General features: G+C 43.1%; 1 protein-coding gene across 1 annotated transcript in view; it reads right to left on the bottom strand.

Moving 5' to 3' along the window:
• Positions 1–18,405, bottom strand: part of LOC112220558 (cytoplasmic FMR1-interacting protein 2) — a 43,325-nt gene that overhangs the window by 21,039 nt on the left and 3,881 nt on the right. The window contains exons 2-4 of the mRNA XM_042303309.1: positions 6,768–6,917; positions 6,599–6,688; positions 5,842–5,919 (exon numbers count right to left, since the gene is read on the bottom strand). Of these exons, the coding sequence (XP_042159243.1) occupies positions 5,842–5,919; positions 6,599–6,688; positions 6,768–6,884 (285 nt within the window). The 5' untranslated portion in view covers positions 6,885–6,917. The remainder of the gene's footprint in view (positions 1–5,841; positions 5,920–6,598; positions 6,689–6,767; positions 6,918–18,405) is intronic.

Genomic DNA, 18,405 nt, shown 5'->3' with positions numbered 1-18,405 from the left:
AGGCTCAGTAGTGTGTGTGGCCTCCACGTGCCTGTATGACCTCCCTACAACGCCTGGGCATGCTCCTGATGAGGTGGCGGATGGTCTCCTGAGGGATCTCCTCCCAGACCTGGACAAAAGCATCCGCCAACTCCTGGACAGTCTGTGGTGCAACGTGGCATTGGTGGATGGAGCGAGACATGATGTCCCAGATGTGCTCAATTGGATTCAGGTCTGGGGAACGGGCGGGCCAGTCCATAGCATCAATGCCTTCCTCTTGCAGGAACTGCTGACACACTCCAGCCACATGAGGTCTAGCATTGTCTTGCAATAGGAGGAACCCAGGGCCAACCACACCAGCATATGGTCTCACAAGGTTCTGAGGATCTCATCCCGGTACCTAATGGTAGTCAGGCTACCTCTGACTAGCACATGGAGGGCTGTGCGGCCCCCCAAAGAAATGCCACCCCACACCATGACTGACCCACCACCAAACCGGTCATGCTGGAGGATGTTGCAGGCAGCAGAACGTTCTCCACGGCGTCTCCAGACTCTGTCACGTGCTCAGTGTGAACCTGCTTTCATCTGTGAAGAGCACAGGGCGCCAGTGGCGAATTTGCCAATCTTGGTGTTCTCTGGCAAATGAAAAACATCCTGCACGGTGTTGGGCTGTAAGCACAACCCCCACCTGTGGACGTCAGGCCCTCATACCGCCCTCATGGAGTCTGTTTCTGACCGTTTGAGCAGACACATGCACATTTGTGGCCTGCTGGAGGTCATTTTGCAGGGCTCTGGCAGTGCTCCTCCTGCTCCTCTTTGCACAAAGGCGGAGGTAGCGGTCCTGCTGCTGGGTTGTTGCCCTCCTACGGCCTCCTCCACGTCTCCTGATGTACTGGCCTGTCTCCTGGTAGCGCCTCCATGCTCTGGACACTACGCTGACAGACACAGCAAACCTTCTTGCCACAGCTCGCATTGATGTGCCATCCTGGATGAGCTGCACTACCTGAGCCACTTGTGTGGGTTGTAGACTCCGTCTCATGCTACCACTAGAGTGAAAGAACCGCCAGCATTCAAAAGTGACCACCACCTGCGGAACCACTCCTTTATTGGGGGTGTCTTACTAAATGCCTATAATTTCCACCTGTTGTCTATTCCATTTGCACAACAGCGTGTGAAATTTATTGTCAATCAGTGTTGCTTCCTAAGTGGACAGTTCGATTTCACAGAAGTGTGATTGACTTGGAGTTACATTGTGTTGTTTAAGTGTTCCCTTTATTTTTTTGAGCAGTGTATATTGCTGCCAGTAAGATTACACCTAAATCAACCATTTTCAGATCATCAAGAACTTCAAGGAGAGCGGTTCAATTGTTGTGAATGGCGCCCAAGAAAGTCCAGCAAGCGCCAGGTCTGTCTCCTAAAGTTGATTCAGCTGCGGGATCGAGGCACCACCTCGAATGACAGCAGGCATGTTCAGGAATGGCAGCAGGCAGGTGCGAGTGCATCTGTACGCACAGTGAGGCAAAGACCTTTGGAGGATGGCCTGGTGTCAAGAAGAGCAGCAAAGAAGCCACTTCTCTTCAGGAAAAACATCAGGGACAGACTGATATTCTGCAAAAGGTACAGGGATTGGACTGCTGAGGACTGGGGTAAAGTCATTTTCTCTGATGAATCCCCTTTCCGATTGTTTGGGGCATCCAGAAAAAAGCTTGTCCGGAGAAGACAAGGTGAGCGCTACCATCTGTCCTGTGTCATGCCAACAGTAAAGCATCCTGAGACCATTCATGTGTGGGGTTGCATCTCAGCCAAGGGAGTGGGCTCACTCACAATTTTGCCTAAGAACACAGCCATGAATAAAGAATGGTACTAACACACCTTCCGAGAGCAACTTCTCCCAACCATCCAGGGACAGTTTGGTGATGAACAATGCCTTTTCCAGCATGAAGGAGCACCTTGCCATAAGACAAAAGTGATAACTAAGTGGCTCGGGGAACAAAACATCGATATTTTGGGTCCATGGCCAGGAAACTCCCCAGACCTTAATCCCATTGAGAACGTGTGGTCAATCCTCAAGAGGTTGGTGGACAAACAGAAACACAAATTCTGACAAACTCCAAGCATTGATTATGCAAGAATGGGCTGCCATCAGTCAGGATGTGGCCCAGAAGTTAATTGACAGCATGCCAGGGCGGATTGAAGAGGTCTTGAAAAAGAAGGGTCAACACTGCAAATATTGACTCTTTGCATCAACTTCATGTAATTGTCAATAAAAGCCTTTGACGCGTATGAAATGCTTGTAATTATGCTTTAGTATTTGATAGTAACATCTGACAAAAATATCTAAAGACACTGAAGCAGCAAACTTTGTGGAAATTAACATTAATGTCATTCTCAAAACTTTTGGCCACGACTGTATGTACAGTGCCTTCAGGAAAGTATTCAGACCCCTTGACTTTTTCCACATTTTGTTACATTACAGCCTTATTCTAAAATGGATTAAATAAAAAATATTACATCTACACACAATACCAGATAATGACAATGCGAAAACAGGTTTTTAGATTTTAAAAAATAAAAATCTATTAACAAAATTGAAAAAAGATATACCTTATTTACATAAGTATTCAGACTCTTTGCTTTGAGACATGATTGGAGTCCCCCTGTGGTTGTCACGACTTCCACCGAAGTTGTTCCCTCCTTGTTCGGACGGCGTTCGGCGGTCGACGTCACCGGCTTTCTAGCTGCCACCGATCCATGTTTCAGTTTTCCTTTTGTTTTGTCTGTTTTACACACCTGGTTCCCATCTCATAATTATGTTCCTTATTTAACCCTCTGGTTTCCCTTTCTGTTTTGTGCGTGATTGTCTTTTGTGTGTTGGAGTTCGAATCCTGTTTTGTAACGGGATTTTTGTTCCGTTCTTGGATTGAGGAAATACAGTGTTTTTTGCTCTTATCTGTGTCCTGACTCCTTCGCTATCTTCTAGCTAGTCTCTGACTGCGGTAAATTCAATTGATTGGAGATGATTTGGAAAGGCACACACCTGTCTACATAAGGTCCCACAGTTGACAGTGCATGTCAGAGCAAAAACCAAGCCATAAGTTTGAAGGAAATGTCTGTAAAGCTCAGAGACAGGATTGTGTTGAGGCACAGATCAGGGGAAGGGTACCAACATCATGCTGTACCACAGCATCATGCTGTGAGGATGTTTTTCAGCGGCAGGAACTGGGAGACTAGTCAAGATCAAGGGAAAGATGAACGGAGAAAAGTATAGCGAGATCCTTGATGAAAACCTGCTCCAGAGCGCTCAGGACCTCAGACTGGGGTGAAGGTTCACCTTCCAACAGTACAACAACCCTAAGCACACAGTCAAGACAACGCAGGAGTGGCTTCGGGACAAGTTTCTGAATGTCCTTGATTGCCCCAGCCAGAGCCTGGACTTGAACCCCATCGAACATCTCTGGAGAGACCTGAAAATAGCTGTGCAGCAACACTCCTCATCCAACCTGACAGAGCTTGAGAAGATCTGCAGAGAAGAATGGGAGAAACTCCCCAAATCCAGGTGTGCCAAGTTGCAGCGTCATACCCAAGAAGACTCAAGGCTATAATCACTGCCAAAGGTGCTTCAACAGAGTAAAGGGTCTGAATACTTATGTAAATGTAATTTCCGTTTATTTTTTATTTTTTATAAATTAGCAAACATTTCTGAAAACCTGTTTTTGGTTGTTATTCTGTCTCTTACTGTTCAAATAAACCTACCATTAAAATTACAGACGGGTAATTTCTTTGTCAGTGGGCAAACGTGCAAAATCAGCATGGAATCAAATAATTTTTTCCCTCACTGTATGTGTATATTTATGTAAAATGTATATATTTGTAAAATATTTGTAAAATAGTCTCAATATGCCTACCCTGTTAAAATATATTTTTTAAATGTAATACATTTGCTAATATGGGCAATTGTTAATTTTACCTTTATTTAACTAGGCAAGTCAGTTAAGAACAAATTCTTATTTTCAATGACGGCCTAGGAACAGTGGGTTAACTGCCTGTTCAGGGGCAGAACGACAGATTTGTACCTAGTCAGCTCAGGGATTTGAACTTGCAACCTTCCGGTTACTAGTCCAATGCTCTAACCACTAGGCTACCCTGCCGCCCCAATGGGACAATTGATGGCTACAACTGGTGCACATTAATGTTAAACTTTTCGTTCCATTTATCATTATTGCATCAATTCAGGCAATTTATCACAATATGGAGTTTTGTCCATATCGCCCAGCTCTACCCCTAACCTTAACATTTATGGGGATGACAAAAGGACCCTGTGTGTCACAAATGGCCTCTATGGACCCTGGTCAAGAGTAGTGCACTACATAATGAATAGGGTGCTATTTGGGAAGCAAACAAATTATGTGTCCCTGAGGCTACAAATTCAGCTCTAATACATTACAATACTATTAACATCTTCCCTTTCTGGCTGATATACAGGTAACTGCCAAAATAAAGGAAACACCAACATGAAGTGACTTAATAGGGCATTGGGCACCATGAGCCAGAACAGTTTCAACCTTGATGTAGATTCTACAAGTGTCTGGAACTCTACTGGAGGGATGTGACACCATTCTTCCACCAGAAATTCCATAATTTGGTGTTTTGTTGATGGTGGTGGAAAACGCTGACTCAGGCGTGGCTCCAGAATTTCCCATAAGTGTTTAGTTGGGTTGAGATCTGGTGACTGAGATAGCCATGGTGTATGGTTTACATGGTGTGTGGGTTACATCATTTTCATGCTCATCAAATCATTCAGTGACCACTCCTGCCCTGTGGATGGGGGCATTGTCATCCTATGGGGGGCATAGTTATGGTAGCCAAAATCATGTCCAAAATAATGACATGCCTAGCATTTTTAAGTGTTTCCTTTATTTTAGCAGTTAACTGTAAAGTAGACTGTGGTTGTAGAGTGGTGAGTGACGTGGTAAAAATAGACTAATTTGCATGTTTAGGGTTGAACTGTTCTAATGAGAAAAAGACAGCTGAGGAACGTGTGGTGAAGTCAAGGGTTATTGAAAGAACACCCTTCTACCCTTCTCATTGCAGAGTAGGCTTGGGCAGGATACCATATACCAGAGTACTTGGAAATAGCCACGGGATGGTTTTGCAATACCTTTTTAGTTTGTTAATACATTTGAATATTTGGAAGTACTTTTTATGTAAATACCTGCAGTCAACTTGTGCAATATGTTGTGTTCTTCATTTCACCTGTCACATCATTTTTCATGATGAAGCTTACCGGTAGTCCCCTGTCATGTAGTGTTTGTTTTCAAGCACACAACGACGAGAGACCAGAGCCTTTTGAGTCAGCACACGCCATGGTAATCTAGCTATAGTATGGAATTAACAACTAAATGTTTGCCAGCTAGAAATCTTATAACTATTAAGTTAACAGCCTAAAATATGCTAAATGCTCTGTAGTTGTGCATTTAGTTTGCTAATTCAGTAGCTAAGTGGTTAGCTTCTTCCAAAATCAAGCATCGCTTGGTAACAGCAGAGAATCCCCTTCCGGATCAAGGGCCTTGCTGTCTTATATTTGTTTTGTGTGTTCAGCAAACTGAGTAGCATTTTTTAGTTACTAGTATACTTTTATGAGCTGGGATATCTGATCTGCAAATAGTTTATGTCAGAGACTGTATAAAACGTTGGCAACGCGCTCGTTAGCATTCTCTTTGGGATACCGCCCAAGCCTATTGCAGAGTACCTTTTCTTTGTTTATGCTTTCACTATCTTGTGATTGTGTGAAAGTGAGGAGAGAGAGAGATAAAGAGAGAGAGAGACAGTGACAGAGAGAGAAAGAGCGAGAGAGAACGTTACCTGTGGTATAGCTCTTGAGCAGCTTCTCCAGGTGTAGAGCATGACAGCATACTCATGGCCCTCCTCCAGCATCTCATTCTGGTGAGAGAGAACAGGGTTATACGCATTAGACATACAACACAGACCATCCTATGATGGATGCACCAAAACATATGCATATTTTCTTGATTCATCTTCACAAGTATGTTTCAAACATAAAATTGTTATTAAAATAGTCTGTTATAAAAATGCTTTCTGTGTAATATCTCCTCACACTTGCATTCACTACGGTGAATATTCTCTAGTGTGAAATACACTTCTCTAGACAAATGAGTAACCTCAGGTCTTTGTTGGAAAATAGATAATTTATCTGAATGGAACTTCCTGATTTAAAAGTTTATTTAAGAGACAGTTTCCTCTTCTGTCAGTCAAATCACACTCCCCATTCATTACATTCAGGAAGAGGTCTAGCCTAGTGACTGCCTGATTCATCCCTCAGTGTGTATGTATGTGTGTGTGCGTGTCAACAGAAACCGCTAACAAGGCCAAACCCTTAGTGCAGAAATGACAATAAAACACCCAAACACAAGGCTCTTTTGTGGTGGGTGTGTGAATGTGTGAATTTGTGTGTATGTTAGCCAAGAGTTGAGAATAATGATGAAAAGGATCTGAGAACCATTCCCCAACTGTTCCCAGTGAAAAACTAAAGTATCCACAAAGCACAGAGGCCCAACTCCAATCCCAGTTCCAAACCAATCCCTCCAGGTTGCTTCCTCACCATGCTAGAGTGGACAGTTGCCTGCTCGATATAGCGAGCTATCCCCGTCACAAACGCATTCCTGTCCTCAAAGTTTGTGTCGAAGTTAGCCTAGAGAGAACAAGAGAGAGAGTTTAATACTCTTGCAATTAATTAGAAATCTCAGGTGTGTATGTGTATGTGTGTGTACCTGGTACATGATGGATGAAGGTGGAGGTTCGATGCAGGGCTGCTGGTCAGGGAGGGGCAGCTCCTCCAACAAATCCACATTAGACAGAGCATCCTCCAGGGTCACGTGGGTCGTCATGGCTACAAGAGGTCACTCACACAACCGGCCAGTCTGACAGAGAGCGAGACAGAGAGAGAAGCAAACCACAAATTCTCAGTAAAAGAAAGAAAGAAAAAAAGAGGACAAATCCCAATCTAAACCACTATAGATTCCTTCCACCAGGAGAACTGTCATACATTGGCTGGTATTCACTCTCATTTCCTCTTTAGGAACCACTTGCTACAGCACATATGTCTGTCTGTGCACCTGTCTGTCTGTCTGTCTGTCACCTGTCTGTCTGTCCTGTCTGTCTGTCTGTCTGTCTGTCTGTCTGTCTGTCTGTCTGTCTGTGCACCTGTCTGTCTGTCTGTCTGTCTGTCTGTCTGTCTGTCTGTCTGTCTGTCTGTCTGTCTGTCTGTCTGTCTGTCTGTCTGTCTGTCTGTCTGTCTGTCTGTCTGTCTGTCTGTCTGTCTGTCTGTCTGTCTGTCTGTCTGTCTACAACCTGTACGTCTGTGTGTGTGCTTCCCTGTCTCTCCACACAGTGTGGGCACATGGCATGTTTCCCTTTTACAACTGGCAGATAAATGTCATCAGACAAACAGCCTTTGTGACACCATGAAAAGACAATAGTGAGAACAAGACATGTTGTAATGCTAGACAACGCTGTCATTCTTGAGAGCGAGAGAGAGAGAGAGCGAGAGAGAGAGGAGGAGCAGTAAATTGCCTGTGTTTAATTGTCGTTCAGACATGATACTGCTGAATGTTACGTAGCACACTGGTATACATGATGGTATACATGTTCTGTCTGCTCTGCACTGAAATCAAACTGTGGAGTAGGATAATTCACATGCAGACAGGTAGGTCATTAACACTTGATTAAAGATTGACAAAAATGGTGCTGAAAGGCCCACCTATAGCTTACCAAACAGCACTACTGAAAGGCCCACCTATAGCTTACCAAACAGCACTACTGAAAGGCCCACCTATAGCTTACCAAACAGCACTACTGAAAGGCCCACCTATAGCTTACCAAACAGCACTACTGAAAGGCCCACCTATAGCTTACCAAACAGCACTACTGAAAGGCCCACCTATAGCTTACCAAACAGCACTACTGAAAGGCCCACCTATAGCTTACCAAACAGCACTACTGAAAGGCCCACCTATAGCTTACCAAACAGCACTGCTGAAAGGCACATCAATCAATCGACTACACTATTGGTCTCTTGCACACAGAAGCCTTGTATACCTGGATTGTCAAGAATACCATAGACGCTTACAGCCAGTCTGGGTCTGAGCAGGAACAGTGTGTCTATGTCCCAAATGCCACCCTAATCCCTACATAGTGCACTATATAGGAAATAGGGTACCATTTTGGACGACACACTGTGTCTGGCCCGGGGCTTAACCTCTACATCATGTGCCTCTCAGGAGTGTGTTTTTAAGTCTGACCTGATTGACAAGCCTGATAAAAATCATCTTAATTTCCTCCAGCCAGAAGAAGGAACAGTAAGGGAGACAAAGGGGGGTGAGGAGGGAAGAGCCCAGCTAACAATTCTAGGGAGAGAACGTTTTGGTAATGTTACCCGTAATGTTTGAGTGTCACGTTTTCTGTTAGTAAAGAGAACGTTCTATGTTAGCAAAAACCTTCTGAGAACATTTTTAGCATGTTTGTGTTAAAGTTAGTGTCATGCCGAACTTCTCTAGAACGTGGTTACAATGTTCTCAGAATCTTCTGAGGGAGAATATTACATCAATGTTCCACCAAACCATGGTTGCCATGTTATCAGAAAATACAATATTAAAATGTTCTAGATACGTTTCATGGGACGTTACAATAACATTAATGTGTCCAGTTTTCTGGGGGTTATAAAAATATTCCATAGGGCCTCCCGAGTGGCGCAGCAGTCTAAGGCACTGCATCGCAGTGCTAGAGGCATTACTACAGATCCGGGTTCATTCCCGGAGTCCCATAGGACAGCGCACAATTGGCACATCATTATCCAGGTTAGGGGAGGGTTTGGCTGGGTGCCTAAGGGCTGACCCCGGTCCCCAGTTGAATGCTGTATCCTCCGACACATTGGTGCCTCGTGTGCCATAAAACTATATATTATATATAAAGTACCAGTCAAAAGTTTGGACACACCTACTCATTCAACGGTTTCTCTTTATTTTTACTATTTTCTACATTGTAGAATAATAGTGAAGACATCAAAACTAAACTAAAATTAAATAACTTAAGGAATTATGTAGAAAACAAAAAAGTGTTAAACAAATCAAATATATTTGAGATTCTTCAAAGTAGTCACCCTTTGCCTTGACAGATTTGCATACTCTTGGCATTCTCAACCAGCTTCACCTAGAATTATTTTCCAACAGTCTTGGAGGAGTTCCCACATATGCTGAGCACTTTTTGGTTGCTTTTCCTTGACTCAACTCCTCCCAAACCATCTCAATTGGGTTGAGGTCAGGTAATTGTAGAGGTCAGGTCATCTGATGCAGCACTCCATCACTCTCCTTCTTGGTCAAATAGCCCTTACACAGCCTGGAGGTGTGTTGGGTCATTGTCCTGTTGAAAAACAAATGATAGTCCCACTAAGCGCAAACCATGCTGGTTAAGTGTGCCTTGAATTCTAAATAAATCATCGACAGTATCACCAGCAAAGCACCTCTACACCATCACACCTCCTCCTCCATGCTTCACGGTGGGAACCACACATGCGGAGATCATCCGTTCACCTACTCTGCATCTCACAAAGACACGGTGGTTGGAACCAAAAATATCACATTTGTACTCATCAGACCAAAAGACAGATTTCCACCTGTCTAGAGTCCATTGCTCTCTTCTTATTGGTGTCCTTTAGTATTGCTTTCTTTACAGCAATTCTCTTCTGAACAGTTGATTTTGAGATGTGTGTTACTTGAACTCTGTGAAGCATTTATTTGGGCTCCAATTTCTGAGACTGGTAACTCTAATGACTTAATCCTCTGCAGAGGTAACTCTGGGTCTTCCTTTCCTGTGGCGGTCCTCATGAGAGCCAGTTTCATCATAGTGCTTGATGGTTTTTGAGACTGCACTTGAAGAAACTTTCAAAGTTCTCGAAATTATCCGGATTGACTGACCTTCATGTCTTAAAGTAATGATGGACTGATGCTTCTCTTTGCTTATTTGAGTTGTTCATGCCATAATATGGAATCTGTCTTTTACCAAATAGGGCTATCTTCCGTAAACCACACCTATCTTGTAGAGGTCGACCAATTATGATTTTTCAATGCTGATACCGATACCGATTATTGGAGGACCAAAAAAGCCGATACCGATTAAATCAGCCAATTTTTTAATTTTTTTTATTATAAAATAATAAATGGCAATAACAACAATTCTGAATGAACACTTATTTTAACTTAATAAAATACATCAAAATCAATTTAGCCTCAAATAAATACTGAAACATGTTCAATTTGGTTTAAATAATGCATAAACAAAGTGTTGGAGAAGAACGTAAAAGTACAATATGTGCTATGTAAAGAAGCTAACGTTTAAGTTCCTTGCTCAGAACTAGAGAACATATGAAAGCTGGTGGTTACTTTTCACATGAGTCTTCAATATTCCCAGGTAAGAAGTTTTAGGTTGTAGTTATTATAGGAATTATAGGAGTATTTCTCTCTATACCATTTGTATTTCAAATACCTTTGACTATTGGATGTTCTTATAGGCACTTTAGTATTGCCAGTGTAACAGTATAGCTTCCGTTCCTCTCCTCGCCCCTACCTGGGCTCAAACCAGAAACACGTCGACAACAGCCACCCTCGAAGCAGCGTTACCCATCGCTCCACAAAAGCCGCGGCCCTTGCAGATCAAGGGGAACAACTACTCCAAGTCTCAGAGCGAGTGACGTCACCGATTGAAACGCTATTAGCGCGCACCCCGCTAACTAGCTAGCCATTTCACATCGGTTACACCAGCCTAATCTTGGCAGTTGATAGGCTTGAAGTGATAAACAGCTCAATGCTTGAAGCACAGCGAAGAGCTGCTGGCAAACGCATGAAAGTGCTGTTTGAATGAATGCTTATGAGCCTGCTGCTGCCTACCACCTCTCAGTCAGACTGCTTTATCAAATATCAAATCATAGACTTAATTATAACATAATAACACACAGAAATATGAGCCTTTGGTCATTAATATGGTTGAATCCGGAAACTATCGAAACAAAAAAACGACAAAACAAAAAGTTTATTATTTCAGTGAAATACGGACCCGTTCCGTATTTTATCTAACGGATAGCATCCGAAAGTCTCAATATTGCTGTTACATTGCACAACCTTCAATGTTATGTCATAATTATGTACAATTCTGGCAAATCAATTACGGTCTTTGTTAGGAATAAATGGACTTCACACAGTTCGCAACGAGCCAGGTGGCCCAAACTGCTGCATATACCCTGACTGCTTGCACGGAACGCAAGAGAAGTGACACAATTTCCCTAATTATAAGAATTCATGTTAGCAGGCAATATTAACTAAATATGCAGGTTTAAAAATATATACTGGGGCCTCCCGGGTGGCGCAGTGGCTAAGGGCTGGATGCGCACTGTGTTAAGAAGCAGTGCGGCTTGGGTTGTGTATCGGAGGACGCGTGACCTTCGACCTTAGTCTCTCCCGAGCCTGTACGGGAGTTGTAGCGATGAGACAAGATAGTAGCTACTAACAATTGGATACCATGAAATTGGGGAGTAAAAAAAATATTTTTTTTACCCCCTTTACTCCCCAATTTCGTGGTATCCAATTGTACACACTTGTGTATTGATTTTAAAGAAAGGTATTGATGTTTATAGGTTAGGTTTGGTGCAACGACAGTACTAAATCATCACCCGTTTGGCGAAGTAGGCTGTGATTCGATGAGAAATTGACAGGCACCGCATCGATTATATGCAACGCTGGACACGCTAGATAAACTAGTAATATCATCAACCATGTGTAGTTAACTAGTGATTATGTTAAGATTGATTGTTTTTTATAAGATACGTTTAATGCGAACTAGCAACTTACCTTGGCTTCTTGCTGCCGTCGCGTAACAGGTAGTCAGCCTGCCACGCAGGCTCCTCGTGGAGTACAATGTAAGGTAGATGGTTAGAGCGTTGGACTAGTAAACAAAAGGTTGCAAAAACGAATCCCCGAGCTGACAAGGTAAAAATCTGTCGCCCTGCCCATGAACAAAGCAGTTAAGGTGTTAAAAAATAAAAAATAAATTTTTTTTTTTAAATCGGTGTCTAAAAATACCGATTTCCGATTGTTATGAAAACTTGAAATCGGCCCTAATTAAATCGGCCATTCCGATTAATCGGTCGACCTCTACTATCTTGTCACAACACAACTGATTGGCTCAAACGTATTAAGGAAAGAAATTCCACAAATTAACTTTTTAACTGTCACACCTTGGTCTTAGTATTTTGTGTTTTCTTTAATTATTTGTTCAGGCCAGGGTGTGACATGGGTTTATTGTGTTGTCGTATTGGGGTTTTTGTAGGCATTGGGATTGTGGCTGATTAGGGGTGTGTCTAGCATAGGCTTGGCTGCCTGAGGCGGTTCTCAATCAGAGTCAGGTGATTCTCGTTGTCTCTGATTGGGAACCATATTTAGGTAGCCTGGGTTTTACTGTGTATTTTGTGGGTGATTGTTCCTGTCTCTGTGTAGTGTTCACCAGATAACCTAATTACAGCCTTTCACGTTTCGTTTGTTTTTGTATTTATTTAGTTATTTCATGTATCGATCTTTTTTCATTAAAGAACATGAGTAATCACCACGCTGCATTTTGGTCCGACTCTCCTTCAACAGACGAACGCCGTTACATTAACAAGGCGCACCTGTTAAATGAAATGCATTCCAGGTGACTACCTCAAAAAGCTGGTTGAGAGAATGCCAAGAGTGTGCAAAGCTGTCATCAAGGCAAAGGGTGGTTACTTTGAAGAATCTCAAATATAAAATATATTTTGATTTGTTTAACAATTTTATGGTTACTATATGATTCCATATGTTGTTATTTAATGGTTTTGATGATCTTCACTATTATTCCACAATGTAGAAAATAGTCAAAATAAAGAAAACCCTTGAATGAGTAGGTGTGTCCAAATTTTGACTGGTACTGTATATATGCTACTGCTCAACTAAAAAATCTTGGTCGACCAACAGCCTAACGACAAGTCGAATAATTGAGGTCAGTCCTAATTGATAGATTTTGTGGAAATCTCAATTACGTACAGATTGGCAATCTGTGTCATGTAGTGGGAGTAAAAATAAGAGTAGGTGGGGGAGGAGGGTGACTGAGTGTAGGAGGAGGAGTGACTAGACAGAGGAGGGGAGTGGGAAGGGAGGAAGGGGACTGAGTGTAGGAGCAGGAGTGACTGTAGACGGGAGGAGGCGGAGTGTAGGAGGAGTGACTAGACGGAGGAGGAGGGGGACTGAGTGTAGGAGGAGGAGGAGTGACTGTAAATAGAGGACGAGGGAGATGAGGGGGACTGAGTGTAGGAGGAGGAGTGACTAGACGGAGGAGGGGGACTGAGTGTAGGAGGAGGAGTGACTAGACGGAGGAAGGGTGACTGTAGATGGAGGAGGAGGGGGACTGAGTGTAGGATGAGGAGTGACTAGACAGGAGGAGAGGGGCTGGGTGTAGGAGGAGTGACTAGACGGAGGAGGAGGGGGACTGAGTGTAGGAGGAGGAGGAGTGACTGTAAATAGAGGACGAGGGAGATGAGGGGGACTGAGTGTAGGAGGAGGAGTGACTGTAGACGGAGGAAGGGTGACTGTAGATGGAGGAGGAGGGGGACTGAGTGTAGGATGAGGAGTGACTAGACGGAGGAGGAGAGGGGCTGGGTGTAGGAGGAGTGACTAGACGGAGGAGGAGTGACTGTAGATGGAGGAAGGGTGACTGTAGATGGAGGAAGGGTGACTGTAGATGGAGGAGGAGGGGGACTGAGTGTAGGATGAGGAGTGACTAGACGGAGGAGGAGAGGGGCTGGGTGTAGGAGGAGTGACTGTAGACGGAGGAGGAGTGACTGTAGACGGAGGAGGAGTGACTGTAGACGGAGGAGGAGTGACTGTAGGCGGAGGAGGAGTGACTGTAGCGGAGGATGGGGGAGGAGGGGGCTGAGTGTAGGAGGAGGAGTGACTGTAGATGGAGGATGGGGGAGGAGGAGGCTGAGTGTAGGAGGAGGAGTGAGATAGATATCTCTATCCAAGCCATCCCTTATCATCATCTCCAACCCTATACAGGATGAGAAGCTAGTCTAAGGCACGTGTCAAACTCATTCCATAGAGGGTGGACTGTCTGCGAGTTTTCGCTCCTCACTTGACATTAATTGATGAATTAAGGTTACTAAATAGTAAAGAACTCCCCTCACCTGGTTTAGGTCTAGGTCTTAATTGAAAGGAATAACGAAAAACCCTCAGACACTAGGCCATTCATGGAATGAGTGACACCCCTGGTCTAAGGAGAGCAGTGAGAGTAGAGAGATGTGGGCATTCATTTATTTGTATTCCTTTGTGATATGCATTTATGACTGCGGTTGAGTGTCAAGTTTAGATATCATGCAAATAAAGCACATTTGAGAGGCAAAAAGGAAGTGTGATAGCAAGAAAGAAAGGAGAGAGAGAGAGAGAGAGAAAGTGTGTCACGTCCGGGTCACACAACTCAATGGGTTTCCCTCGGGGCATTCTCAGAATTTTCTACCATCCTCGCCTCATACTGAGCGCACGAGGCACATGCGCACACACAGTTAATGAGTGACATAGTGGAACACAGACAGAGGAATTCATATTCAGGGAGAGATGATGGTTTGGACTGTGTGTGTGTGGGGGGCACACAACCATCCTCGCACTACAACAGTAACACCCTCATGATGTCACAAATCTACATTCCAACCAACTAATAACAATACACACCTCACGAATATTCCTGAGCAAAATACATTTGGGAGGTCACATGACCCAACCTAGTGACAGATTCAGAGAAAAGAGAGGGCCAAGGAATGTTGCCTAGTAGGTCCCTTTCCTTGGGTTTCAATAAACTCAAGGTAGTGGTAGTGTAGGGTGTAGACTACCATCTGTGGTTGGGATTCAAGGTGGTGGTTATTGATAACTGGCCATGCAATCACCAATGAATTGGTGCTCAGTTTATCACTTAAATCGTTCAAGAATTGAGAGGGAATAAACCAATAGGACTGGAAACAGGGGGTCAGATAGCATCTATATTAACACAGTGATGATGTCTGCCCGCAGCAAGTGTAATGGCTACCCACACAATTGGTTAATGAAATACGGACACATTCCTTCATCTTTCAGTAGCTTCAGCCCAACATCACACACACACACACCACTTATTCTGTCCATCTCCAATAAGCTACCAAGGAAAGGGCTAGCCCATATTAATATACAGTGCATTCTGAAAGTATTCAGACCCCTTCCGTTTTTCCACATTCTGTTACGTTACAGCCTTATTCTAAAATGGATTAAATGAAAAAAATGTCCTTATCAATCTACACACAATACCTCATAATGAGAAAACGAAAACAGGTTTTTAAAAATGTTTGCAAATGTATTAAGAATAAAGAACAGAAATAGCTTATTTACATAAGTATTCAGACTCTTTGCTATGAGACTAGAAATTGAGCTCAGGTGCATCCTGTTTCCATCAATCATCCTTGAGATGTTTCTACAACTTGGTTGGTGTCCAACTGTGGTAAATTCAATGGATTAGAAATTATTTAGAAAGGCACACACCGGTCTATATAAGGTCCCACAGTTGACAGTGCATGTCAGAGCAAAAAACCAAGCCATATGAGGTCAAATAAATTGTCCGTAGAGCTCAGAGACAGGATTCTGTCGAAGGACAGATCTGGGGAAGGGTACCAAAACATGTCTGCGGCATTGAAGGTCCCCAAGAACACAGAGGACTTCATCATTCTTAAATGGAAGAAGTTTGGAAACACCAAGAATCTTCCTAGAGCTGGCCGCCGAGCCAAACTGAGCAATCGGGGGAGAAGGCCTTGGTCACGGAGGTGATGGTCACTCTGACAGAGCTCCAGAGTTCCTCGGCGGAGATGGGAGAACCTTCCAGAAGGACAACCATCTCTGCAGCACTCCACCAATCAGGCCTTTATGGTAGATTGGCCAGATGGAAGCCATTCCTCAGTAAAAGGCACATGACAGCCCGCTTGGAGTTTGCCAAAAGGCACCTAAAGACTCTCAGACGATGAGAAACAAGATTCTCTGGTCTGATAAAACCCAGATTGAACTCTTTGGCCTGAATGCCAAGGCTGGAGGAAACATGGCACCATCCCTATGGTGAAGCATGGTGGTAGCAGCATCATGCTGTGGTGATGTTTTTTAGCGGTAGGGACTGAGAGACTAGTCATGATTGAAGGAAAGATGAACGGAGCAAAGTACAGAGAGATCCTTCTCCCCCAATTGCTCAGTTTGGCCGGGCGGTCAGCTCAAGGAAGAGTCTTGGTGGTTCCAATTTTCTTGGGGACCTTCAATGCTGCAGAAATGTTTAGGTTCCTTTCCCTAGATCTGTACCTCGACACAATCCTGTCTCGGAGCTCTACGATCAATTCCTTCAACCTCATGGCTTGGTTTTTGTTCTTACATGCACTGTCAACTGTGGGACCTTACAGGCATGTGCCTTTCCAAATAATTTCCAAATCAATTTAATTTTCCACAGGTGGACTCCAATCAAGTTGTTGAAACATCTCAAAGATGATAAATGGAAACAAAATGCACCTGAGCACAATTTTGAGTCTCATAGCAAAGGATCTGAACACTTATGTAAATAATTTATCTGTTTTTATTTTAAATAAATTTGCTAAAATTAATAAAAAACTGTTTTCGCTTTGTCATTATGGGGTCTTTTGTGTAGATTGCTGATGTTTTTTATTTATCCATTTTAGAATTAGGCTGTAACGTAAAACAACGTGTTGAAGTGTTGTGGTTGCAAGTTCACCTGACTCGTCTAAACCTCCTCTTTGGGGTGCTGCTATAGGCCAACAAGTGCTAACAGTGCTTCTAAGTGCTAACAGTGCTTCTATGTGCTAACAGAGCTTCTATGTGCTAACAGAGCTTCTATGTGCTAACAGAGCTTCTATGTGCTAACAGAGCTTCTATGTGCTAACAGAGCTTCTATGTGCTAACAGAGCTGCTAAGTGCTAACAGAGCTGCTAAGTGCTAACAGAGCTGCTAAGTGCTAACAGCGCTGTTTAGTGTGCTGCTCAGTGCAAACAGTCAGTATTTAGATAATACGTGTGCAATGCTTGATAATGTGTGTGATAACAGAGAGGTATATTTTTTACCAATAGTGTTGGATTTGTCACATCTATTTGCATTGATCATATCTTCACTAAAGCAATATCAGTTTCCATTGGCTGTAGTGACCATAAGGGGAAAGGAATACCTTGTCAGTTGCACAACTGAACGTGTTAAACTGAAATGTGTCTTCCGCATTCAACCCAACCCAGTCTAATTTCTAGCCAAACAGTTAAGAGAAATTAGGACTAATGTAGGATCTTCTCAGTGTGCCGGACGAAGCATTTAACTATCAAGTACTTAAAGTATTTGAGGATTACAAGAGTGACTGTGGGTGAAGAATTTGGCTCCCAGCAATAAGGAATTTTTTAATGAAGGACAGAAAATTATAAGGTAACTGAATGTGTGAACACTATTTACAATCTAAAATCCGAAGATGACAGCATTTTGGCAATAACAAGGAAACCCAAAGTGCCAAAGGTTGGGCCTAATGTGATACAAAATAAGTGTGTGTCCCCCACAGGCGTGGAAGGAAGCTAAAGTAATTCCACTGCCTAAAAATAGTAAAGCACACGTTGCTTGTCTAACAGCCGTCCAATCAGTTTGCTGCTTGTTCTTAGTAAACTGATGGAGAGGATTGTGTTTGACCAAATACAATGCTATTGTACAAATGAACTGCAGACTTTCAGCATGCCTATAATATAGAGAAGGGCACTCAACTTGTACTTGTACTGACTCAGATGACAGATGATTGGTTAAAAGAAATCGATAATAAGATGACAGTTGGAGCTGTATTGTCAGATTTCATTGCAGTCTTTGATGTTATTGATCATACATTGTTATCACATGGTTGGAGAGTTATTTATCCAAATAGAACCCAGAGTGTGTTCTTCAATGGAAGCTTCTCTAACATCCGATATGTGACCAACCTGCTCAAATTGGTCTAATGTAGCAACATTTTAAATAGTGTTTTTTTTACATTAGATAAAAGTAGAGACTCAAAGCTACAAAATGGTATATCATACACTACAGTTAAGGAACAATGGAAAAATAATTCTGCTCGGAAAGTTGCTAAACTTGTAAACTCACTTTTGAGAAAATGGCCGCTGAATGTTTTGGTACCACTACTGGAGAGCCCTTCCTTGTCTACACCCATTCAGCATCGTTCACACCCTCTTAAGCTTTAGCCCCACCCATCTCTTGAAGGTTTGATTCGAGTGTTCTGTAGTAACAACAGCAGTCAAGCACCCAAGCTAACTAGCTA

Source organism: Oncorhynchus tshawytscha, linkage group LG21, assembly GCF_018296145.1.
Source record: "Oncorhynchus tshawytscha isolate Ot180627B linkage group LG21, Otsh_v2.0, whole genome shotgun sequence".
In the NCBI taxonomy this organism is placed as follows: Eukaryota; Metazoa; Chordata; class Actinopteri; order Salmoniformes; family Salmonidae; genus Oncorhynchus; species Oncorhynchus tshawytscha.
This window is presented reverse-complemented; position numbering and strand designations above follow the sequence as displayed.